Source organism: Aulonocara sp. 'chitande type north' Nkhata Bay, linkage group LG5, assembly GCF_057382095.1.
Source record: "Aulonocara sp. 'chitande type north' Nkhata Bay isolate Kocher_YH1m ecotype deep benthic linkage group LG5, A_spYH_male_GT1.1, whole genome shotgun sequence".
Classification (NCBI taxonomy): domain Eukaryota; kingdom Metazoa; phylum Chordata; class Actinopteri; order Cichliformes; family Cichlidae; genus Aulonocara; species Aulonocara sp. 'chitande type north' Nkhata Bay.
In genome coordinates this window covers 46,830,313-46,856,515 of record NC_141348.1, presented here as the reverse complement: position 1 = coordinate 46,856,515, position 26,203 = coordinate 46,830,313, and the positions used below count along the sequence as shown (strand labels likewise).

Genomic DNA, 26,203 nt, shown 5'->3' with positions numbered 1-26,203 from the left:
TTTTAAAGTTTGTTACAGGATTTACATATTTTTAGTGATGAGTAATGAGTTTTCATAATTTGTATCTTGTGAGAAATTCATAATTTAATGACAGAAAAAGAGAATTGCATGCAGTGTAGTAACATGGGTCTAAGTTGAGCACTATAGGGAGAAAATAGACACTAAAACTGGAACTAAAAATAATTTTTTTGAACACATAGCCTGTCAGGGGTTTAAAATATTGTGGGTAAGGTAAAAAAAAAAAAGTTACTTCTCGTGCTACAGTATGTTCTGGCATTTATCTGGAAGCTCTTTCAACATGCACTAATGGAATAAACACTGTTGCAAACCAAGCATCACACAATGAGCCTGCACTGCAGGGCCTGCTCGCGAAACACAAGCAAGAGTACTGAAAGGATCCAACATCAATATCCTGTATCCAGACACCACAGGACACCCCTGAGAGTCTGTCCGTCATCAGAGGGATCAGTTTGGGTGGTAACAGGAGGGAGACCTGCACACTCTGAGGGGAGGTGGTTTTTCACGCTGTGGCTGTTGGGTGTATAATAATGCTGTGAGTATGTGTAAGTGGGATCAAACTTTGTGAAAACCTACAGAAAATGTAACATCCTCGCCGTTTCCCTCAGATTATTGAACATTTTAGCCTCTTTAAGCCCTTTTTTTTTTTTGTTGTTGTTTTTTTGTTTTCAAGGCTCACGGCTGTACTGTTGCTGTTCAAGTGAACACCGTGAAGCTTTTAGCAGATGAAAAAGTTTATATTTCTCCCAATCATAGAAGTCCTATTGTAAAACGAAGATTTACCAAATGAATTACCAGCTGTTCCATTTCTGCTTAATTTATATAAAAAGCTTTTCCAGTTTCCATGACATTATGTGGCTAAATAACAAGAGATTTCACTTTTTTATCTTTATTTCTGCAAAGCGTTATTCCCTTTTGGATTCATATGCAGTGTGCAGAAGATAGAGACTCATTATTGGCAATGAGGTATGTATAGATATTTCCTGATAATGAAAGCTGGAGATAAAAAACAAAACAAAACAATATGCAGATTTTTTTTTAAATAAAGAAAATGCAAACAAATTTAATTTTCAAACATAAAATTTAATGTACTAAATCCATTCATTCTGCTTTGACACTGACTCTAAAACTATCTGTTCTGCATTTGCCTCCATGAGCCCCGTTGGTATTACAGTATATCAGTTTACAGAGCATTACATCATTAATGCAAACACTGTACCAATGGTAATCCTCTTCTTCCTGGATGACGTTGCAGGCAGGCAAACAGAGGCTTTGTAGCATACTGATAAGATGCTGTGCAGCCTGTGGTTGGCTGGTTAAGATACCTGCTTTCCCAGCCAATCCCTGGCAGCTGAATGTCAACCGAGGCAGGATTAAACACGCAGCGCACACACACTGCAGGCCAGGTGCCCGGTGTTTGTCAAAGCCTGTTTAAAGTTTTCTGTCACTTTTAAGTTTTTTTCAGTCCTACAAACAGAAAACTCATATAAAAATCTACAATAACAAAAAGAACAAAAGTGTTTTGTCTGGAATAAAAATAAGCTGAGCAAGAAATGGAATTAAATATTCTAACTGTAATAAACCTGAAGCCTATAAGGCCTTGTTAATACCATATTTAAATTTATTTAATGCTTAAAAATATTATTTATTAAGATATTGTATGGCTTCGTACAGTACTTTTTTCTCCTCTACAGAAGCTGACTTCTCATATAAAATGGGAAACAGCTGGGCTAGCTCCACCTATCAAAAGTCTAAATCTCACTGAACTACCATGTTGTATTATGTGCCGTTGTTATCAGATGGTATGATGTTCTATATCAGCGGTCCCCAACCCCCGGGCCTCGGACCGGCACCGGTCCGTGAGTCGTTTGGTACCGGTCCGTGAGAGTTGAGGCTCAGGTGTGAAATGTGTGGTTTTTATCAGTTTTCAGCGTTATTTTGTTATCGTTTTTATCGTTAACTCCGTTTTCCTGGGTCTTTTCACGTGTGTTATAAATAAATCTTCTATTTTTCAGTACCGGTACTAGTTTTATTTTGTTGTATTTTTCCGCGACACCTTAAAGGCCGGTCCGGGAAAATATTGTTGGGCATAAACCGGTCCGTGGCGCAAAAAAGGTTGGGGACCGCTGATCTATATGTTCTACATGCTCGGTTACAGCCCATTTTAATGAATATTAGTGATAAAAATACCACCTGCACAAATAAAACCTGAAATAGTTCAGTGACACAACATCCTGACTGCAATAAATCTTTTACGCACTGATAACAGAAAACCTTGCTCTCTTCCACACTCAGTCCATCAGGCCTTGCAGAGCTACATCTTCATTTTCAGACTTTCAGACTTCATCATTTATTCCTCCTGCCTGCGAGAGGGATGGCCTCATCTCTGGTAGCTGCAGGACCAAGATCGAGGCATCACCAGCTCCCAGAAGCTATTCTGTTGAGAAAAAGGAAAAGAATTGGGCCAAATATACATGCCTCACTTCTCCTCCTTCTCCTTCTAGTAACTTTAATCATTTTATTAAATTATTAGTAGATTTAACATCCATTTCTCTCAAGTTACAATCTCATTGTGCAGAGCACTTCTATTTGTAGACAGATGTTATCTGTGTTAAGCTATTGTGTGTGTGAATTATTCCACTGGCTTTAGAGGATTCCTCCTCTGGGGATACACGGACATACAGTTGTTCCTAGTGTGGTAAGCACTGAGCCCATCTGTCGAGCAAATCCTTTACATCTCTGACTTCATCAGACTCTTGGTGTCGGAAGGCAACTTTTAAAGTGTTAAAAACATGTCACACTTTTATTCACATCTGCTGCTCAACACACGTGAATCTGCAGCACGGGATTACATGTACACGTGTTTACACAAATGCATGTAGTCTGCAGGACGGTAATGAATATATGAATCACTGTGGATGAGAACAGACAATTAAGTCAAGATAATGAATGAGTGGAAGAGGCTGTTTGTTACCACTCTCATTTTGCTGCTGACGTCTGTGTGACATCCAGCAGTAGTTGCGTAATGTGCTTGTGTACATGAGTTTTTTCATTCTCGCCTGAAGTTTGTTCACCCGTTGACCTATTTTCCATTTAGGGGTCATCTAAAGCAGGGGTCAAAGTCAGTCTAATGACATCTACAAAAAAATAACTTGGTGTTTAATTTGAAACCCACAACTTTAAATCAGAATAGATCTGCACAAACCTTCACTACTCGTGCAGTTTGGGATAAAACTGTTTTCATGCCTTCAAACTCAATAAGAAGTCTCTCAGAGGTGAATTCTCCTAGCATGAGTACACATTTCTTCATAATTCTTCTGCAAAAAGAGGTCACTCATCTCTTTTTCTGTCAATTTTTATGGATTTTAGCAAAATTTGTGCTTCTGTATCCAGAGAAGTAAAGTAAGATAACTGACTGAAAGCATCTTTTGTGACCCACATTTGATGCTATAAAATGTACTTGTGTATGGCTTCTTTCTGAAGAGCTGGCTGATTGTATTTTGAGATTGTGCGTAAGCCCAGTAAGACATTGTGGGAAAATGGCTTTTTTAGGATTGCTTTCTATGTGATTCTATTAAATGATATGAAGAAACTATTTATAGAGGAGAGGAGAAAAGGCATTTTCTACATATAAAGGAAAAACTTTACAAACAGAGATCTCGGTCAAACGTGGGAGTACGTACTCCTGTCCGTGGGCAGTATATCTGGGCGTACCACTCCTGGCAGTACAGGCACACCTGCACACCCTGACCGATGAAGAGACACACCCACATGATGATGTTGCAGACAGGGCTCTGTCGCTTGTCGGTCATGGTGAAGTTGAATGCCACTAAGAGAAGATGGGAAAGGGGATTTGTTAATGGGCTTTCGGTTCTTTCTTTGTATCTGTTATTGAGAGAGCAGGAGGTCGATAAAGGGACAAGGACACGCAGAGAGAAGAAACCAAAACATTGAGTGAGAATCCTATAAAAACAGACTTTTTACAGTGTTTTTGTGAATAATTGAAGAATTTAACTCGAAAGTTTGAAGGCACACTCTTCAAAGCAAAAGCCGTTTACATATTTTTAACAAGCTATGGATAGGCATCTCAAACACAGTGCTTTTATCAGCGGTAATAATGTAGACATGAAAAATGTGTCTGTGTTTTTCTCCCTTTAAAAGGCTTTTAGGCAAATGAATGAATTTCTGTAGCTGGGTCAGCACACAAGTTACTTATGCTGCGCTAACAACTGTCCCATGAATAATAAACACACCCCTCACCTCCAAAGACGGCAAAGAGCAAGAACATGACTGGGTAGAAGAAGCCGAACCCCATGGCCAAAGCATACTCGTGAACGACGGCAGAGACTATGAAAACCGAGAGCATGGCAGCAGTTCGGAATTTCCTATTTGACAGCTGCAGGGATTGGAGAGTGAACAGAAAGAGGATTTGGCTAAAAGTTCAGGGGTCAGACTGACTTAACAACAGTTAAATTGCCACACACATGCTGGTTTATAAACAGAGACGAAACCAACAGAGTTATGGGATTTGTTTTGTTCAATATACATGTGTTAGTCTGCAGTATTAGTACTCTGCTCACCCAAAGAAAGTCCCTGTAGCCATAGTAATACAGCCAGTCATGAACCACTATGTTCCAGGTACGGTAATAGTTAGCAAAAGACGTAGAGTTCCACCAGTCCTGAAAAAACAACAGAGGATGAGTCACTCATCAGAATAAAAACATCAAGAAAAAGGGCTGAATAGGAGTGAATGTTTATTATTGATCATCTATTTCTACTGATGAGAGATTCGCTATTATTAAAACATCTTAGCGTATACCAAACCCTACAACTAAGGATTTGTAAATGGGTCTTGGAGGTGAAAGCAATGCAGTTCTGCACAGTGCATCAAGTTCCTGGGTGGGTATACTGGTTTAATCTTCATCAGTTTAAACAGACACCTCGGTGCAATCTCTGATTGTGTGCGACACCTTTCTATAAAAGCTGCACGTAAATTTCAGATGTGAGAAAAACAAAGCCAATGCATGCATTCTTTTCAATGACCAGCAGGAGGCGACCCAAGTGTTTGCAAACTGACTATAAAAAATGTGACTTCTTAAACACAATCTAACGGTTATATTGTTTGATTTAATACACCATGCTGCTCATTCTGTCATTTATAGTCGGATTTAGAGTTGTTGACAAAAGAGGGTATGCTTTAGGGTGTGGCTTCCTTGTGAGTCATGTGCAGTGTACTCAGTGTCTAAGTCAGACTTGTCATTACCAGTTATAAAATAACAAGATAGGAAAAGTCCAAAATGCTCAACCCAAGGATTCAAAACAGCACTTCACTATCTAATGGGTGTTGGCACAGTGGCATGGCCATCATTTATATACAGTCTATGCACGTTTGTCCCAACTGTTTCAGCTGACAAGCAGTGTCATTTGAACATTATTAAACCAATAAACTGCCATCAGAGACATGCATCTAGGGCAGATAAGAGGTTTAAAGGTTAAGAACAATTTGTAGCCACATTGTAAATTAGGTGAATCAACTCCTGTAATTAACATAAAATACACACACTAGAATCTTTTCAAGATTATTTAGCATTTTTAAAACAAAAATGAAATTTGCAAAACACTGTCTCGCTGTCTTACATCCATTTTTTGCACAAACCTACAAAAAGCCCCATGGCTAACCTTAGAGTATGATTATGACGAAAATACATAAGAGTGAAGAAAAGTCTCACTCACAACCACACAGACGTTTTCTGGTAAAATCCTGCCCCACATTCCCCCAAGTGCCTTGGTATCTTTTATAGCTAAATTCATTCAAACTCTCAGGCGTACTTAGAGTGCCATAAGCGAATAAGATTTGTGGAAGTGAAAGTGGCCAACCACTATAAGCAAGTATTTTCAGCTCTTGCTCAAGAGCTATATAAATCAACAGGATTCAGCGATGGAAAAGTAAAACTGTTTGGGGACCAGCAGGTCACCCTGCTGCCATTTCACTTGTCATTAATCAGAATTTGCTTGTCTGTAAAAGTAAGCATTTCAGAAAATAATGAGTCTACAGCACAGAAACAGGAAATGACCACTGGACCAATTAAAGTGTCCACAAAAATCAGCCGCACACCTTATAGAACATTCTGTCAGCAAAACGCAGGAGCTCCCCGAAGAGGTTGAGCCAGCAGTGCAGGAAGGCAAAGAAACACAGCAGGAGGAGCATTATTCCTGCAACACACACACACAGAGACGGAGAGAATTGCATGGAGCGATTTTATTTTGGGCATTGCCCCCAGTTTTCTCAGAGGAATTGTAACTTGGCACAGATGCTATTGCACTAACTCGCTCTTCACTCAAAGGGAGTCATAAACATTTCAGCCTTTGATTACTTGTATCAGATTCATGTTAGCATCTTTCATCTTATCACTGTCTTAACGACACTCTGGAGTCCTTTCCTACATTGCAGGCTTAGTAAAATATTAACCAGTGCTGACTCACACGCATGAGAGATAATGGATGTTATAAACATAAATGATGTTACAATCAGAGTCAGAGATGAACTTTAACCTGCACACAGCTTCTTTCTAACGCTGTAAGTGGGGAAAAAAGGGAGGAAAAAAGGCCACGTTGAGTTTGTGTGTGTACAGCTGAGGACTCTTTGAATAAGAGGACATACCTGGTAATATAGAGTGAAAAATAGCCAAAACCATTGTTCGTTTACTGAAAGGCACGTTGGTCTGGGTTCTAAAGACCGGCATGCAGAGACGCACCAGGATAAAGTAGCCGTAGAACAGGCACCCCAAAATCTGCAAAGGGAACATCAAAGAGGTTCGAGAACATCCCATAAAAGAGGAAATGAAACGGAGAACACACACGAGAATCAGAAGTACAAATGTGGAAATGGCTTAGCGATAACTGCGATCAGGGATATATTATTACTTCAGATTATTTCAGTATACAGAAGTAAAACTTCTTTTTAGGTCAGCAGACACTACCAAGTCTTTTGTTAGATATTCAAAGCAAAAGGGCTGAATTATAAATAGGAAAGCAACATTTTATCTCACCATGCCAAGAGTAATGCCAACATAGTTCCATCGTATGTGGCGATTTCTGCAACAAACGGACATTTCATAAATTTCAGATGCAAGATTATTCTTAATGTGTGCTCTGTTCTCAAATTTTTATCAGTTTTCATGTTGCCTGAATTTGTCTCTAGTGTCGCAGTCCAGATTAGGGATTCCACAATGCATCTAATCTCAGATCAACATGACTGCTTGTAACGGCATCTTGTTGTTTTTCAGCCGTCGTTAGATTTATGTTTGTAGCTGCTGAGCTATAGATTCTGAGAGATGGGATTTGATGCTGTAATGAATAAAAAAGAAAGTCACTGCTGGCTTTGTGAGTTTGTGTCACATGACAGAACCTCCAGTTTTAATGAAAACTGGACATAGATATTTTTGATAATTACTAGAACAGAAGAGCATAAATAACCAGCCAAAATGAGGGGTTAATATATCCTACCGAGGGTATGATTCCCTGTAAATGAGCGTTGGACAGAAGAGGAAGTACAAATAGCTGGAAAATGTTGGGAATCTGTGATTTTCTCCTGAAAAGACAAAGACAACGCTGTTAGTGTGGCCATCATGTTTGTGTCCAAAACCTTTAAGTTATTTTAAAAGTGGCTTCACATTAAAGTCTTGTTGAGTCATTCATTATTCATTTAATTTCACAGCTTCACTGTGCCTTTAATGCAAGAACCTGTAAACAAGTGGCCATCTTTAAAAATTAAACAACACTCGGGTTGTCGCTGAATCATTAAGCCATTATACCAAATTATCTGCCTTAAAGACTCATCAGTTTTACTAAATGGTTTGCTGTAGTTTGTTCCAGCTAGTGTGGCGTCCTTTAAACACTTGTATTACAGCCCTGCTCTATAAAAAATGTATTTAACGGACCTTCTGTGTGAAGAAATGATCTTAACTTCCATTTCGATTTTATGTCAGTTTTACTACTTAAGTCAGGACTACAGTTTTCTCCAGGGGGCATTTGTTTTAAGTATTCATGTTTTTGCTCTTGGTCTCCCCTCATGTTTCATATTTTTATCTCCCACTAACAGACCTGTACAAGAGCATCTCTAGCTGCAGATTCATTGTTAGTTTTAAAGTTATTACATAGGTAACCTGCAGAGTTCTGCTTAAGTCATTTTTCCCCCTTGTTTCCGGGAGTGTCACTGTGAGTAATGATAGCGCCCGGAGAGAAAATACACCGGACTTCAATACAATACCTTCCTTTGGAGCATTCTTCATGATAACAGGAGCCGTTTCTCTTAAGAACGAGTAGGTTTTCATCAGGAATCGAATCTGGAGAAAATGGATACAGTTATTACGTGAAGGGAGACAGTGTATCAGTATTAGCTGCTTCTACTGTAGATGTTTATCTTCACTCCAAGAACTGACAAGCTGCCCGAAATGAAACATCCAGATACTCACATCTCTTTTTTTCTTTTTTGTTTCTCTTTTGTTGTTGACTCATGATTTATGTGCACTCCCATCAAACATGAAGCAGTGCAGCATGGTGGGGCAGAGAGCAGCACAGTTGCAGAACTTGGCTTAATTTGTCATAAACTGCAGTTCAGAGATGATGCACAATCAATCTGCGTAGAGCAGGGAGCATCATAAAGCAGCAGTGAACCGCATTTTGGGGCAATTCAGGGAGTTTGAATATTTAATTTCTGCATCAAACTCAGCAGTTTTAAAATGCCATGAACATCATGTAAATACAAAAAAGACTGATTGGACTCAGTCAGATGAGGATCATGGCCGGGTTTCCCAGAAGCATCTAAGCACCGAGATTATCTCACTCCATCAAACAGAGCTAAAATGATTTTAGTGCTAAGACTGATTTTGGAGGCCGGGGCCGATGTGATAAAGAGGATGAGGAGGTATTAGTGTATGGGTTTGTGATGTTCAAATGCTGGCTGCAGTGAGATCTGCTGCCAGAGATGCTTTCTCCTTTGGTGACTTTCCAGTTGGAAAGCTCCCATCTCTGGCTAGCAGGCTATCTTTATCACAATGTTCCAGCTGAGGGCAGTGAATTACTGCTTCTACAATTTGGATTACCTATGATTGCCAGTGAATATGTGTGTAATGTTATCTATGATACAGTGTGTTTCTAGCACAGGTCATTACCAATAATCTTTTTTTTCTGTTGCATTTGAACACAAAGTAGCTCTTTACACTGAATATGCAGTAAATGAAAAAATGAGCGGCTGCACATGTGACAGACTCACCTGTTCCAGTATCACAATAAACCGCGATGCAGGTGGCAACTGGTGGTGCACAACAACATAGATGGGGAAGACTCCAAGTATGCAGGTCTGTATGAGATACAGGATCAGCCCCATCCCCAGAGACAGCCCCATCTTGGAGGGGACTTTGTGGTACAAAGAGCCCCAAAACAGCAGGGTGTAATAGGGAACGCTCAGGGTGTAAGAAAACATGATGGCCCAGGCTACAGTGACCGTCCCCAGCTTCCCAAAGGCGTAGAACAGCAGGTCAAACTCCAACACTAACCTGGGATTGAAAACCAACAAATAAAGAAATAAAGAACAAAACACAAATCATATTCATTATTTATTATGTATTGGAAACCACTTTGATTGTATTCAAACACAGCTGGGTTTTCTTTTCATTGCTCGAATCGTGAACGCCATTGAATATTTTTCCTCTGACATTCTTTCATCCAAAAGGCCCCTCCAGTGATGATATTAATAGATTTTAAACACACACTTACAGCTGTGTCTTTTTTATTTTTTTAAAGAACAGTGTCACAAGTGTGATAGTATTATTTGTGTACCATTATTTAGCGCATGTAAATAAAAATTCACTGTTAACTGAAGCTGAATGGATCAAATCATTTGCACACAGCAGAGTTGCCCACTGGCACTAGCTCAAATGAGGAACATTTGCAACTGCAAACAAAAACCAAATCATTACGACACTGCCCAAAGCAAGAGAAGAAATACTCAGAGGAGTTGATTCGTTATCTTTCTGCTACCAGATGAGCAGAGGGGCAAGGAAGGCGGGAGATAAGAGAACAGGAAGTCTTGGATTAATTGAGTTTCTGTTAGATTTGGTTCAGGGTTAAAGAGTTTGACACATGGCAGTACCACACACACACACACACACATCCACGTGTCCCACTGACCTGCCCTGATCGATGTAGTCAACAGCCAGAGTGCTCAAAAAGAAAATGATGAGAACAGCTATGAACATGTGGTAAATGGTCCGGATGTGGCTGATCTCGAACAGTTCGCTGAGAAAGAAGAGGAAAGACACAAATAAATACACAACAAAATCAATAAAATGGCCCCATGTTTGATAAATCTGTGCGAACTCTGCTGTGAATATTGTAAAGGTTTACAAAAACGTGCTAGTCCCATCTAAGTTTGCAGTTTGATTGGGTGCGCCTTGCTAGCTCTGGGTTGGACTCCCTTTTGTGTCGCCGATTCATGAAGGTACCGGGGACGTTCCTCAGAGATTTAAGGCCATATTGAAGCGACAGCATCAGACTTATCTGATGCATGAGGTAAATCTCATGTTCCATCACAAACCAAAGGTGCTCTCGGATTGAGATGGCATGTGACTGTGCAGGACATTTGAGTACAGATGGCTCATGTTTATGCTGCTGGAAGCAGCCATCAGTAGATGAGTAGACAGTCATAAAGGGATGGAGAGGGTCAGTAATGATGCGTAGGTAGGCTGTCACATTTAAATGATGGCCACTTGGTACTAAGGGGCCCAAGGTGTGCCAAAATTATACCCCCAATCATCAAAGCATCACCAGCCTGACCCATAGACACAAACGGGATGAATACATTCTTCATGTCGTTTACACCAAATTCTGACCATCTGAATATAGCAGCATATATTTAAACTTTAGATTTAGGCAACGTTTTTTCAGTCTCCATTGTTCAGTCTGTATGTCCGGTATGATCAGGAGCCCAAGTGAACTTTCTGCTCCTGTAAGCCCATCTGCTTTTTTGACCCATTCTCTGGGAACCATCGAGATGTGTGTGGGAAAATCCCAGTAAGTCAACAGCTTCATTCAGACCAGCCTGTCTGGCATAAACAACCATGCCACGTTAAAAGTCACCTAAATCATTTTTTTTTCTCATTCTTGTGTTCACTTTGAACTTCAGCAGGTCACCTTGTCCATATCTACATGCCTAAATGTGCATTTGATGCGCTGATCAAATAAATCCATTAACGAGCAGTTGAATGACCTAATAAAATGCATAAACCATGCATATATCCAATTAAATTAGAATTTTCTATTTGAAAACTATGTACACTGACAATCTGTAGATGTTAAACCCTTGTGTTAAACCCAACTCTGATTTAATTTGGGTGTTTTCACATCTTTTATACTCACTCCAGCAGTGACGCCCTGGCCATAAACACTTTGCCATCATCCATTCTCTGAGATCTGACACAAAGCATAAACAGAAAAACAGTCACACACTTCAGTGATTAGCATAAAAAAATATGGTGACCAACAGACCAATTTGTGTCTCATTCTTACCTGGATGAGCTTATATTTTTTGTCTTTCCATTTACTGTTGATTGGGTGTTGGAGAGGGACTGGACGGACTCAGTCAGAACTCTGTCTAGAATTTCATTGAGCTGATCCTGGACCTGCTCCATGACTTTTATTTTGATCTTCTACAAGAGGAAAAAATCATTTCTTTCAAATCACGTTTCAGTAACTGTGTTGCCTTTGTAAACCACTTTCCTACTTTCATCCACCGTTTAAAGAAACAGTGATGAAATACCTCAGTACATCGTTCCCACTGCCTCGCATCTTCTTCCACCACCTTATCATGATTGCCAGCTGCAGAGAGAAGAACAGATGTTTCTCACATCGTTCGCTAAACTTTTAAATATACTGAATATATCTTTCACCTAAAACTGTGTAAAAATAGACAGAACTGAAAGATCAGCTTACAGTATAAAACAGTATTTTGTCCATACCAGAGCTTGAGTTGTCAGATGACTGTCGGGGCTTGATCTTCCGATTATACACCCTGCTATCGGCCTCCTTGGTCGTCATGGCTACCCTCACGACTGGAGGTTAGTCTGTTTTCAATGAATGCACGTGCTGTCGTACTGATGCCTGTCAAAGTGAGTGATGTAATGCTTTTATTTATTCCATGTGTATAGCTCATGCCGAAATCTTCTAGGTGAATTGTGGTGAGTATAACTGTAACGCATTTATGTTAAACTAAAATAAGCTGTGTGCATTAATATATCATTCTTTGCAAACTTGTGACGCGCCAAATGTTGTAAATGCTTTGTGGAGAACAGCCTATAAACAGTAAGCAACTTTTACTGGTATAGTTTTGCACATTAGTAAGACACACATGAATGTTTAAGTTTAAATCCTTCATTTAGAATTAGTGTTATGATGGGTATATGTTATTATTTTGTGTTTTCACTTTGAATGTTGTGGATGTGTGATGTTTCCAGTGTCTGTGTGGCTAAGAAGCGTTAAAGGTAAAGACCTCAGGAGCAATTTTTCAACTTGAAGTATTTCTATATCGGTAAACTGCAAGTAGAAGAGGGAATTACCTTGTCGTAGTTCACGAAAGACTGAATTCACAGCAATAAATGCAAAATTAAAATAAGACTCACTATTAACCTCCTAGGACCTGGCGTCCACATATGTGGACATCACATTTTTGGGTTATTTAGACCAAAATACTCAATTTTGCTCTACAAGGGCCTGATATCCACTTACGAGGACGTTATACTGCTACTGTTGTATCAAAATTTTAAACGAATATCCTCATATGTGGCTCTTATTTTTCTTAAAAACAAAAATAAGGTAAGGTAATAAGGTGGTTTACATTCATCGGGCCCCAATGTGACCAAGTATCAAAGAGAAATTAAAAATGCATGCCGTGGAAGAGTTCGGGTCTTAGGAGGTTAAAGTTTATATTCGATACAACGCATATTTTTATTTTAGTGGAGAAAAAACTGTTTCCATTAAGTAAGAGAGTTTAATGAGTCTAGCTGCCAGTACTTTACTGTTTACCTGTGTGTTTCAGCCTACCAGCAGCAGTGCAGCAGCTGCCACAATTGCCACGAGATTCAACCTGGCTTTAGCTTTTTGTTAAAGTTTAATAACGTGAGAGGATCTTCCACGATAAATTGAAAAATTACATCAGGTCACTGGCTCGTTGCTGGCTGGTTGCCTCATGTCAGAGATTATTATCATTCCTGATGAGCCTCAGTGCCGGTGTAGTGAAACCAATCGTGTGAATCCAAAACTGAAAAAGTGAACTGCTTGTCCGGATAAAGGCACCTGTAAGCTCGGTGTTGTGGAACAGTGGTTACCCACAGTGGTTTTCCACAACAAGCCACAAGTCACTGCAGTTCAAGCTAAACAATCTAAACAAATGATAAAGATCCGCGTCTCCACTGCAGGTTATAAGAGATAAGCTACAGCAGAGAGGTTGCATTGTGGGGTAAAAAACAGTCATTGACCTCATTAGTGACCCATACATTCTGGTCATTCCTCCATTAAACAGATACGCGTCAAAAAGAAATTCAGATTAGACGCTGTGCAGCTGCAGACACAGTCATATGGGGTTTTTAAAGCAAATCATCCTTATTGTAACAACTCTAAGATTATTAATGAGTCTATGTCATGTTTAAGAAAATATTTATTGGCTTGACCTCTTTTCTACTTGAGCCCGAGCAGCTGTTACTTTCCTTTTGATTTGTTGTATTGATGAACTTTGTCTCCCTTTGTCAAAATGCTAAACTGATGCTTCACTTAATTTCATGAGCAGCCAGTACTAATAGATTTTCAGCAAAATCTATGATCTGTTACGAAAACATTACTCATAGAAGCTGTTTTAAAAATCATATTTGGGTTCATGACCTACTTTTACCTACATGAAAAATTGCCTGTGTGGTTAGAGGTACATGCATCGGTTTAATAGCCCATTCACAGAAGAACCCTTGAACTCAATAACTCAGTTCTGCCATCATTATATAAAATTTATATCCAGCACGATGCTTCAAGACCTCTGATCTTCTTTAATGTTCAGTGTTGGCTACAACACTCATGTCGAGCGTTTCCTACTAATTTAAAAATTGCCCACAGCAGAAACTGCAGATTTATCATTCGTTTAAATAATACAAGTGTCAAATGTCAGACATCACTGTGTCGGGTAGATGTGACATGATCTATAAATATGCATTAGATGTGTACTCACAGTGTTTTAAGTTCAGGTCCACTCAGCAGTGCACAGGATGGAGCCTCTGTTTCAGTCAGTTTCCACTGACACTGACTGTTAAGTATGATGCAAGTCTTATGATCTGTGTCCCCTCCTGATGCACTTTACCCTCATGGCTCCTGGCCCAGGGAATCCATTGCCCAATCAAACTTTACCTCCTTGGCTGGACTCATGAGGTCATGCACAACACTGGACTGTGCCCTAATGTCTCACTTATCCAAGGTACTTAATACAAATTTCATTCATATCATGTATTTTGTGCACTACGTTAAAGGTATATAATCTGGGTCAAACTTCAAACCAAAATAGTAAATATCACAGGTCTAGTTAGCATCTACAAATATGCTCTTATTTGGAAAAGCGTGTTGCTTATTGTTAAAGCACAGCTGTGTGTGGAAACAATGTTTCCACTTTAGAGTAGATAATGAATGAACTGGGCAAAAGTGTGTGTGTTTCAGGAGTAACTGGTAAACTTGAGAGAATTGTACATTGTGGAAATAAATATTTGTTCAAAGCTCAAAACATTTCCAGAGGAATGCTGTCTGTCTGTCCATCCAGTCATCCATGTCAGAGTCGCGGTGTATAACCTGAGGGCTGTCAGTTTGTTGCTGGTGAATTCAAACAAAGATATATGTACTGTATTAATGTATTTGTCCATTTATATGAAATGTATCTCTCGGTTTAAACTAATGATACATGTACAAAATTACTTTCTGGTACGAAGCACAGCAGGAGTAAAGAAAAACAAACTCTTTATAAATACTATTTTCAAATAAATACATACAAGGTTAGAATGATTTATTTTGATTTAAAACAATCCCCCCAAACTTTGTGCTCGTTCAACTTGATGTGAAACTGTTAAATTGAAAACGTGTTCTCGAACAAACTGTACGGTTTGTTTGGTGTCCTCGTTTCAAAAATCTAAATATTGAACTTTGACAGCGCTACGATTACACTAGATAAACATAGTTTGAACAAAATGGCAGAAAATCATTATAACATAACATCATTATAATGTACATTTTTAATAATAATTTAATAAGCTCACATTTTACAAGACTTTATTGAGGGGTCAAGGTAATGTTAATTCCAGTATTTTGCTGGGGATTTGTTGTGAGGTCCCACTGACCTCACTGGTGCAGCTGTTTTTAAAGCTGCTTTATCTCTCCTGCTTCTCTCCTGGGCTGCGAGCTGCAGAGGTTACTGACGTTATAATGTTTTATTTGGCTTTTACAAATAACATTAAAGAAGAATAATGACAAGAGCGTGTGGTAATCCTCTGTGCACAGCATCATATTTATTGAAAGGTGAGTTCATGAAATAACAGCGCTGTTTCTCAGCAGCTACAGAAGAGAGTAGTTCATGCACTAAATCACACGCCATAAACAAACAAAACAACACACTGTTGTACAAATAAACACAGACACTTCGCCTCTGTCTTTTTTTAACCGCTCGGCCATTCCTGCAGTCCTCTTTCTGCATGTTCAGGATACAGTATCACAATTCTTTGATCTTGTCGGAATATTTTTTTAGATTTGTTACAATTACTTTAAGACAAACAGAACAATTGTTTTTTAAAAATAAAATAAACGCAGACACTCCCAGTTTGATGAGCAACCACAGTGCAGGAGGCTGTTTTCAGCGACAGCGTGCTGACGAGAAAGGCCATTTATGTTCAGCTCGCGGTTTCTATAGGTTATGTAAACACACACAACTTCAAAAGTTCAGTGGCCTTTTATTACCTTTTAAAAAGACAGATGATGAAAAAAAATACTCAGATTTAAAGGGCAATTAAAGGGATGTAATAATAATTAGAATGCTACGCACATTTCACTCAACCTCAGTCCTGTAATAATAATTATCTGTTACAAGTAACATCTTTGTGTTAAAGAGGGACAACCGTAAAAAATATAGTAGTATAGTAATTAAATACTTTATGGTGCCAGTTAGTTAAAATTAGGATATTAAAAGACATCCATAAGCTGGGTTAATTGGTGACCTAATTGTCTAAAGGTGTGGATGTGAGCCCGTCTCTGTGTGTTGACTGGTAACCTTAGCACCACACCCCACCCGCCTGACCCATTAAAGCATAAGCAGGTTAGGTAATGGTACTAAACCATATCACGTAGATAAATCCTTATGTTTTTCATCATATACTGAATATGAAAGGAGGACATAGCTGCAGAGTCTGAAAAGTGAAGCCGGAGTGGATCAAACCTGCAGTCTGTCTGACTCCTCAGGGTTCAATAAAATGTCACATTATGTAGAGGTCTATACACTCTGATGTGAAAGCGACCCTCAGTTCCCTCCCTCCATTACCTCAGTAAACACTTTCCTGATAACTCTTATTGATAACTCTTAACTCTCACACTTCAGTTCTTATCAAATACGATATGTTGTTCATTTTATCAATTATAGTTCTGATTAGAATCAAAAAGAAAGAGAAAGCTGGGGATACTTTAGAGCAGGGGCATCAACTCTTGAAACCAGACTACGAGCAAAAACACAGAGAAGGCCAACAAGCTCAGTTCAAGACTTCATGGCAGAACTTTACAAACCACTGGGTGATGTGGTGACTATGTCCATCTTTTATATACAGTCTATGTTTGTTATAACATTGTAGAAAAACACTATTACAGGGTGAAGTAGACGTATCTGAGCAACCACACAGCATAGGAAGTGTGCTGTGTGTGCTTCCTTCGTCCACTTAAAGACAAATATGTTGTTCATGCACACTAACCTGTAGACTGCTTTGATACACATTACTGGTCCATTTTGGTTAGAAGCAGGTGCAAAACTCTGCTAATGAGAGACAGCTTTTATCTGCACACAAACACGCAAAGCTCAATGTCCACTGTCACCCTTGACCCTTCCATCCTGACTGTTTGATCAGGAGGTGCACAGAGTGAATGTGACGGGTGGCGAGGAGCTACTGACGGTCAGTGTGCGAGTGAACTCAGACTACACCCAATCATTACAGGACTGATACATTATCTGTACTTAGGGGTCAAAGGTCAAATATCTCACTGGCTGATGAGGTGCTACATCCATGTGCGCATGTGTGTGTGTGAGTCAGCAGGATAAGACAGGATTGTATCAGCTCTTGATAACCTGGAGTAACCCTTGCTTCATGTCTCCAGCAGAGCTTAGAGCTCGCACAGAATAAGATCCTATTTAAGTGACTCACTACAGTCGGGGCTTTGGTTTCACTCTGAGGTGGTTCAGCAAAGAACCGTAAGATTAGTCATTTTGTTAAACGTTTCTTGGAACGGCGGCTCTCACACAAAACTGCAGAAATCTCAAATCTTTATGATTCACTACAGGGACTATAAAAATAATACAGTTGCACATCAAAACAAAATGATAATGCTTCACTCGAAAACCGTTATAAATTAGAGATAAATAGCCAGTAAATATTTGAAGTAGAGCAAACAATAAATAATATATTTCTTTCCAGCTAGTATAAAAATAGTTGCTACACACTTTTTCCACTCTGCCATGCTCTTGCATAACATGACAGTGACTAAATATTTCACGCACAATCCCTGACAGGCAGTTTTAAGGGATAATTTACAGCGTAAAGTTGCCTTTACAACTACACGATGAGTCTTTACAAAACAATCTGTCTTCATTTGCTTTTGTCTTTGCTTTCTGCTCACAGCTAAAACTTGCTACAATGTGTCCTCTGAGGCTGATAAAGCACAAACTTGTGCCTTAAAGAGTCTTATGGAGTCTCATACGTTTATTGTCTATATTAAGCCCTGGCCAACTATCATCCACAGTATATGTGTATATGAGTATTTTAAACTCAAGGGACACTTTGTTAGGTCCACTTTTGCCTGAAGAACTGCCTCGATGTTTCATTGCATTAGTTTAATGAGCAGTTGAACAGGTATATCTAATAAAGTGGCCAGTGAGTGTAGTTTGCTGGCGTCGGTAGATTTACTAAGAATACTCATATCTTTTTCTCATGTGCTGTGCAAAAACTCATCACTGAGCCACACTCTCACACTTTTCTAACATTTTTCCTGATCACTATGAACCGTGGAGTATTTTTAGTAAGTCCTGCATACATCATCCTGCTGCGGTAAATGCTCACCGGAGCACCAAATGTGTTTATATCCATGACTGAACATAGTCCTTAACAAGTACACTGACTAACATTTGCTAAAAAGAGCAGTCCTCAAACATTTTGGGGGAATTACTTTGAAACTCACTTTGAAAAATGACACAATATAGGCACGACCTGTTTTTGACTGTTTACTGAGAGCCACAGACAGGCTGCGGAGGTCACAGATTTCTGATAGACAGCTTGGAGCATTGTTGGCTTTTGTTCTTCTAATGAGATTTGGTACTAACAGCGCACACATCTCGATGCTTATCTTCTATTCTGGTTTTGGGACTTTAACATGTTTATTGTTGCTTCACTAGTGTTCTTCCTCTTTAATACATATTTTTTGAAAAATGCTGACAACCAACATTGAAAATCAACATGCAGTGAAAAGTATAAATATCAGAAAAGTGATCACAAGGATCAAACTGTTTTCATGTTGTTAGTATTTTTTGTCTTTTAGATTTTCCATATGTTTATCAATGACACTGATGATAGTTCTAATAATAATCATAATGCTCAATGCCGACATCCCTCACTGAGTCTTTCACTGAGACAAACAGCACAACCTAGTGGAAACCTACCACACGGCACTTTCTCTTCCCCACCTTTCTATTTGTGGTCCCTTCATATTTCAAGTCATGGGGGAGGGGGTGCAGCAGCATCACAGGTGTAGGTTGCCAGGTCAGGCATTTGAGATGCAGTGCTTGTCAAACTGTTACACCCCACAAGTCATAATACAGAAACGAGAAAGGATCGAAGAAAACAAGCAGGGTGCCTAAAAAAGACACAGGAGGTCTGTTTACAGCAGGTGAGGAGGATGCGAGAGGAAGGGGAGTCTGGGAGGACAGTGATCAGCTGCATGCAGATTTACAGAGGCCTCAGAAAAAACGTCTGCCTGGAGAGAGAGAGAGACAGACATAGACAGAAATAGTGAATAAGAGCGACAGATACATTTGAGAGAAATGGTGAAAGCAAAGGATTGCAGAAAACAGGAGACAGCAGCCAGTGAGTCATGCCATCAATGCCAGAAGGAACATGTCTCGAGTCATTTTATACCTGGTGTCTTTACTAAGGAGTTACTTTTATTTGAGAACTGCACAGTGGAAGACTTGTATTTACTCGCTTGCAAACTTTACTCCAGCTGAAAGGACTTGAAAAGTTAGAATAACGTCCCCTCATCTTCATTGCATTACTTAGAGTGGAGGAATATATAGCATATTGGACATTATTAGTCTTAACATGATTGCAGTTTAAATTAAATATGCATTCCTAAATAAGGTCAATTCACTGTCAACAGTGAAGTATTTTTAAAGGAAGTATTTTTAAAGGAAGGTGCATACAGATCATGTCTGTTAGGTATTTTTGTGCAAAGTGTCTCACACTCTTAAAATAAAAACTCACCCAGGTTTCTCACATTGTTACAGCTGCCCACAAAGCACCAAAGAGCTGAAGCCAAGCAGCCTTAAAGAAATAGTGCTGATTCATAAGACCTCATGACCCAATACATCAATTGTAATCGCATTTTACTACAGCACGATGAACTGAGGAAAATGTCCATTCTCGGGCATTATCTAACACGCTTCTATGCATCCTACTACCAAATCTGTCAGTGCTGATTCTAGTCTGTTGGGGCTCTTGGCGAGAAATTCACAGCGTACTCCTACAAACAGAATTCATAACCATTATAAATAATGACCAATTTGAATGGTTATGAATTGTTAATAGTGTATCTTCTCCATAAATAGCTTCCCCATTCTGCTTTCTTACCTGCTCAGGACTATTAGCTGGCTGAAGCCTCTGGCTGCAGACTGTAGAGTTTAGCTGGGTCCTGATTGTCACACACATCAGTTCTGGATACAGAATTTACATTCAGACACATGCTAAGACAGATAGAGCAGAACCACATGTCGTTGCAGCATCATCCACAGCAGCAGCAGCAGCAGTAGCAGTGACAGCAACAAGGGGGCAGCAGTGATGCAGAAAGAAATGGCAGAAAGAGTCAAATCAATGCTTTTACAGTCCTCATTCTACGAACAGAAGTGTGATCAGTGTGTGCAAGACAAATGTGGCAGCACAGTTTGTGATGTATGCTTCTACCATTATTTACTGCTACTAGCTGCATTAACTTAATTAGTCACTGAAATTAAAAGACAGCTAATTACAACCAATATTTCTACCCTCCAGTAAGTCAGCGACAGACACCAGCAGGTGCTTTGCCGTTATTTCAAAAGAGTGCTCAGGTCTTACCTGTTGTCATTGATATCTGTGGTGTTTCCTGTGGACAGAAAGAGTGCATAAGGAGGCAGGCAGGTGCACAGTGACAAGGTTGGTGGCGTGTGAAGTGAGGGAGGAAAAGTGGGTTTGTAACAGACACGTAAGTTCAATTAAAACAGCCTAATGTGAAAGTGAAGTTAGACGGCCTTGGAACAAGCAGCTGCATAATGTATTGTATTAGACGCCAATATCTCACATTTGAATGACTAACACATTTTACAAGCACTTTACTGATCTGGCAACCCCATCAGTAAGGCAAGGATGGAAAAGCAGCACCAGCACAGGTTTAGCTGCCCAAAGCTTCATGCTTAGGGAATGATTACGGGCAGGGTCATTAGGTTATTTTCTACTAACATATCATTAAAGTTACCAGAAAGACTGATGCCATGGTAACACAAATACTGACTGTCACTTATAGGTTTTGTAACTTTCACCTGCACCTGAAGAGTTTTCATTGTGTAACATCTCTACAGGACATAAACACATTTAATGTTGCTTGAACGAATGACCAATAAACAGTGGCAAACACTGCCATTTGACCATAAGTGCCTCGTGTTTCCCATCTAAGGTGTCCTTGCATTAAAGTACAACCATCCCAAGGACTTTTATTAGCAGAAAACCAACAACACTTTCTTGGGAAATTGGGTCTGGTTTTAATACTGGTTCCTGGATCATTTTTATATCCTGCAGAACCTGATGAACTGAATTCAGCCCCAGCAGCGACTCTATTAACTCAACCCTCGGAGGCTGGCATTCTACCTGAATTACTGTGACAGAGATTCATTTCACCAAACATCCACTTGGCCTTTCTGCATGACAACGTATTGACAAAACATAACAAGACACTTCAGTTGCTTCTCAGTTTTTAGCAAGCCTCTGTGGATTTATCCATTGTTATGCACAGAAGCAACTTTATTTAATTTATGCACAGAAGCAACTTTATTTAATTTGTGCACAATTTGATGAGATGGATGCAATCATGGGACCTCACGCTTGACTGGATTATGAGGCCTGTTCAGTTTAATCCCTTAAGTAGAAAAAAATATTGTGACAGTTAATAAAAATCCTTATCCTGTCATGTGTGATGTTGCACATGTAGACACTGTAACTGTGAATGTTAAATTTAAACATGCTATAAATAAGAAATAAGAGGCTGCTGATCTTTGAGATGTGCATTTCTTCATAACTCACTGAAATTCATGACACTGAGAATAACAACGGTAAAAAGTAGTGATGAACCAGAAGAAATATGGCTTCAAAAGTCTGATTACATGATAATTACAGTAGACGTTTGCCTAGTATGAAGGAAAATAAGAAATAAATCTGAATGAATAAAAAAACAGCTGAAAAAATCAGAAATTTACAGACAAAAAGAGCAAAATATTGACATTTCTTCCACAGCATTGTTGACAGAAGAAATAATAATGGGAAACCAGACTTGAACTAAGCCTGATTAAATCCTTTAAGGGTTCAAACAGGTAGTGAAAATCAGTAGTGATCTGTGATATTTAATTAAAAGCTCATATTGTAGCAGCAGACTGATTTATTGGCACAAACCCTGTTTCTGACTTTTATTGATATTCCTTGAGAATCAAAGAGGTGTGGTGTTGTTACACAACTCAACAACTGTCATCACTGGGTCAGAAGCTGAGGTGGGCGTCGCAGCCTGTCTGTCGGTTACCTGTCTCTATCTGAGTAATGACACAGCAAGCCTAATCCATCTCCTCCAGAGTCTGTCGCCGACGGGTGCAGACAAGCGCGCACACTCACACACACCCACAGACACAAAAAGCTTTTGCCTCAAACAAAAACCTCGAGCAGCGGGAGCAGTTCACTGCACATTTTTCATTGAAGTTTTACAAAAACGATCATCTGTATCCTGCTAATATCACTCTATGCAGAAGGAGAAGAAATCCCTGACTTCACTTCCCACTGGCTCAGAGTGAGAGTTAAATCTACTGACTACAACTTCATTACACAAACGTAATATGAACAAAAAGAAAGGTTTATGACAGCAGCAGGGCAATCACTGCTTTAACAGCCAGCAATCTGGAAGAGTATATAAAGCAACATTCAAACCTAATGGTTTATATGATGGCATAATGACAATCACTTAAAAAAACAGTCATAAAAATAAATCCATTTACCTCTGCTGATTGCGATTATAAAAATTCTCATTACTTTTTACAGGCTTTATCTGAACAGGGCTCACCGTTTTCTGAATCGAGTATTTCAGAAGCGTTGTCTGCTTGGCTTTCTGATTCAGCCGGAGGCCTGAAACAGCAGAAACACAAGCACGTGTCAACATTACGTGAAAGTTATCTTTTAAAATCTCGAGCTATAATCGAGACTTTTCATTACATGAAACAGCTGAAGTAAACATGAAAACTTTATGAACTTGAAGACTTTTGACTGCTTCACAAGCAGAGTGCAGACTATATGCATTTAGAACAGCAACAGACAGAACTCATTTGTAGTACTGTGCAAAGGTCTTAGCCCAAGTATCGTGGCAAAGCATGCACCAGTGTGTCTGTTACATGATATCAGGTCGAGTTATCCTGAGCAACAGGTCCACAGCTTGTCTGAAAGTCTTTCAAACAATATTCTTTTGGACATTAGTCTCTTTTTCTCCATTTTCAGTCAGTTTTGTTTTTCAGCGCGACAGTGATTTGAAATAAAAAAAAAAAGCATACATGGATATTTTAAAAAAGAGAGAAAAACACACAATGAACCAATAAATCAGTCATCGACTGGCCCCCCCGAGCCTGGACAGCAACATTAATGAAGTGTGGGTCACCTTAACAGCAAAAGGAACAAAAGGCAGAAACATCCAAAGAAAGGCTTTGAATGTTCCTCAAGAAGCCTGGCAAACTATTCCTGAAGACAACTTACAGAAATCACAAGAAAGCTGCCTAAGAGGTTTCAGGCTCTGTCAAAGAGGAACGGTGGTCATATCAAAAATTGACTTTCAAACTGTTTACCTCATTGATAGTATTGGCATGTATCAAAATGTGAAGGGTTTTCACATCACTCTAACTAAGAGACAAACGTCATCCTTGACTGGAGACAGCAGTTGAAACCATAATGAAATAAATAAGAAAGCCAACTATGGCTACGAAGAACAGCTCAACTTTTACAATCAATCAAGTTATGTTAAAGACAAATCAAATCAAATCAAATCAAATCAAATCACTTTTATTGTCACATCACATGTGCAGGCACACTGGCACAGCACATGCGAGTGAAATTCTTGTGTGCGAGCCCCACAAGCAACAGAGATGTGCAAACACAACAACACAAACGAGCAAAATACAAGAATGGCCAACCTGAAACTAATAAATATATGTACAATATATAATAGTGTATGCATTTCTGGATGTGTATACTAAATATTTTCCTATGTGTGTGTGTGTGTGTGTGTGTGTGTGTGTGTGTGTGTGTGTGTGTGTGTGTGTGTGTGTGTACACATTTTTACAAATTAAATAGTAAAAAAAATAAAATAAAATAATAATAATAATAATAATAAAATATATAAAATATACAGAGTTAAATATGTGCAAAACAAGTGGCATTTATATACAGTGTGGAGTGCATAATGTTGAAAGAGACACGAATAAGGCAGAGATTTAAAAAAGCTAAATAATGTTCAAAAGGCAAATACATGTTGGAAATGTTTAGGCAGGAGTAAGGATAACCAAATCCATTCAAACAACCTAATTCACTGAGTTAATCCTAATGGATTAAAAGATTATAAATAAAATAGAAAATAAGGACAAAGTGCAGGCTAACAGTACAAACCCAATTATTATGTAAACATATTGGATTAACTGGTGATATCAGTCACTAAATGACTCAAATGAAAGACATTGAGAAAGAAGCTTTTTTGTAAGTCTGACTGGTCTGTGGGTCAGATAAAAAGGTTAGTAAACACTCTTGACGCAAACTCAAGAAAGTTCCAGACAACATTAAGTGGCATACAGGTATTGCCCCTCATTACGATCTCATATAAAACCAGAGAGAGCCAGAAAGTGTGGCTTAGTTAAAGTTATATTATACCGATTATTAATTAAAGTCAAGAAGGTGAAATATGGTAAGAACCACAAAAAGTGACTAAAATCGCCAAAACAGCTGTTTTACTCACATATTGTTTTGAACATTGCTGTCATGTGCATCATTATTTTGGAAGTCGAGGTGTTTGGCAGGGCTGTTCTGATTGGAGTTGGACTCAGGTAGCCTGGGCTCACTCTCTGGTGTTGAGGGAGAAGTAGGAGAAACAGATATAGGAGAGGAAGGAGCAGAGGTAGCAGCAGGAGCAGCAGCAGCAGCAGCAGGGGCTGCTTGGTTCCTGTTGTGGAAAACAGCGTTGCAGAAGGCAATGGGCTGATCGCTGAAGCCTCGGATAAAGAAGGGGTTGGTGGGAGAGCAGACTGGGTAGTGGCCAGGGCGTACAGGCTTGGCTGTAAGTGATAACAGAGAACAATGTATTGATTGATTCACTCATCCATTAAAGCCAGACATATTTAATTTGCCCAACACTGAAAATATATTAATGTAAAGCGAAATATCACAGATAGTCTTGTTTGCTGTGCTTTAATCCTCGAATGAAAATCATTATGCTGAAAGCGCTCATTTAAATCAATAGCTCATTTTCTCATTACAGCAGCACATGCATCTGAGTTGAAGTAGCAAGCTAGTGATCAGAATGAATTACACTGTTATTCTAATGTTTCGCATTTCTTTCAGGAGAATATGCCTACCGCGTAAATCCTTAGAAGCCCAATGTTCCACCAACTGTTACATTCTTTCATGCAAAAACTCTCTCGACAGCTTTTTGTTTTGTTTAAGTAAATTCTTTTCTCATTTCGGTGCAACGTAAACAGTCCTTTGCATATCTGTGCGTTCCACAGCAGGAGAATTCAGTTACATGCATGTTTGCTTCCTGAATATGAAACAAGATTGGAAGAGGAAGAAAAGGGCATCAGCTCGATCATGCAGGTTGTGAAAATGTGGTGATATGTTAAGAGGAATGTAGGAAGGAGACAACAGATGAGTAGAGCAGAGAGGGCAAAGCACACAATGGATGCTGCTTGTGGGAAAATCTCAACAGGGACGTGAAAAGAATGGCTGCACAATGCTGAACGATTTTTCTCACATGCTGCATTACAAAGGAAGCGATCTGATGGGAGGGAGATGAAACGCACAACGGTGTCTACATGTACAACATCACACATGTAGTGCTGGAGAGGATATACATACTATATCCTTCCTACAGTGCAGCCAAAGGAAGTGGCATGGGCTTTGCATGCATTTTCCCTCCTTATTTTATTGTTGAATTTGGGGCTTATACATCACATCATAAAAAGAAAATTAGACTGACTTTTAGATTTACCACATTTGAGTGGATTAACCGACATGTTCTGATGAATCGGTTGATTTAAATTCAATGTTTTTCAGGTGCTGTGCTGCCCAATTACTGAGAAACAGCTTTCATATGTGTCTCTGAACTG

General features: G+C 39.2%; 2 protein-coding genes across 3 annotated transcripts in view; both read right to left on the bottom strand.

Moving 5' to 3' along the window:
* Positions 1–1,098: 1,098 nt before the first annotated feature.
* LOC147331515 (sterol O-acyltransferase 1-like) lies at positions 1,099–14,376 on the bottom strand. The gene is made up of 16 exons (XM_086293912.1): positions 14,288–14,376; positions 12,036–12,177; positions 11,837–11,895; positions 11,587–11,726; positions 11,437–11,490; positions 10,210–10,317; positions 9,293–9,575; positions 8,288–8,363; positions 7,525–7,609; positions 7,068–7,113; positions 6,680–6,809; positions 6,134–6,231; positions 4,599–4,697; positions 4,279–4,414; positions 3,702–3,847; positions 1,099–2,455 (listed from the first exon to the last, which is right to left on the bottom strand). The coding sequence occupies exons 2-16, from the start codon at positions 12,112–12,114 to the stop codon at positions 2,399–2,401; spliced, it is 1,596 nt and encodes a 531-aa protein (XP_086150038.1). The 5' UTR covers positions 12,115–12,177; positions 14,288–14,376; the 3' UTR covers positions 1,099–2,398.
* Positions 14,377–16,993: 2,617 nt separating this feature from the next.
* LOC147331514 (kinesin heavy chain-like) overlaps positions 16,994–26,203 on the bottom strand; it is a 74,957-nt gene continuing 65,747 nt past the window's right edge. Inside the window, exons 25-29 of one of the 2 annotated variants that reach the window (XM_086293909.1) lie at positions 24,838–25,153; positions 22,909–22,970; positions 20,670–20,697; positions 20,190–20,302; positions 16,994–19,317 (exon numbers count right to left, since the gene is read on the bottom strand). In XM_086293909.1, coding sequence (XP_086150035.1) covers positions 20,203–20,302; positions 20,670–20,697; positions 22,909–22,970; positions 24,838–25,153 — 506 coding nt within the window. In that variant the 3' untranslated portion in view covers positions 16,994–19,317; positions 20,190–20,202. The remainder of the gene's footprint in view (positions 19,318–20,189; positions 20,303–20,669; positions 20,698–22,908; positions 22,971–24,837; positions 25,154–26,203) is intronic. The other variant, XM_086293910.1, reaches the window with a different exon arrangement.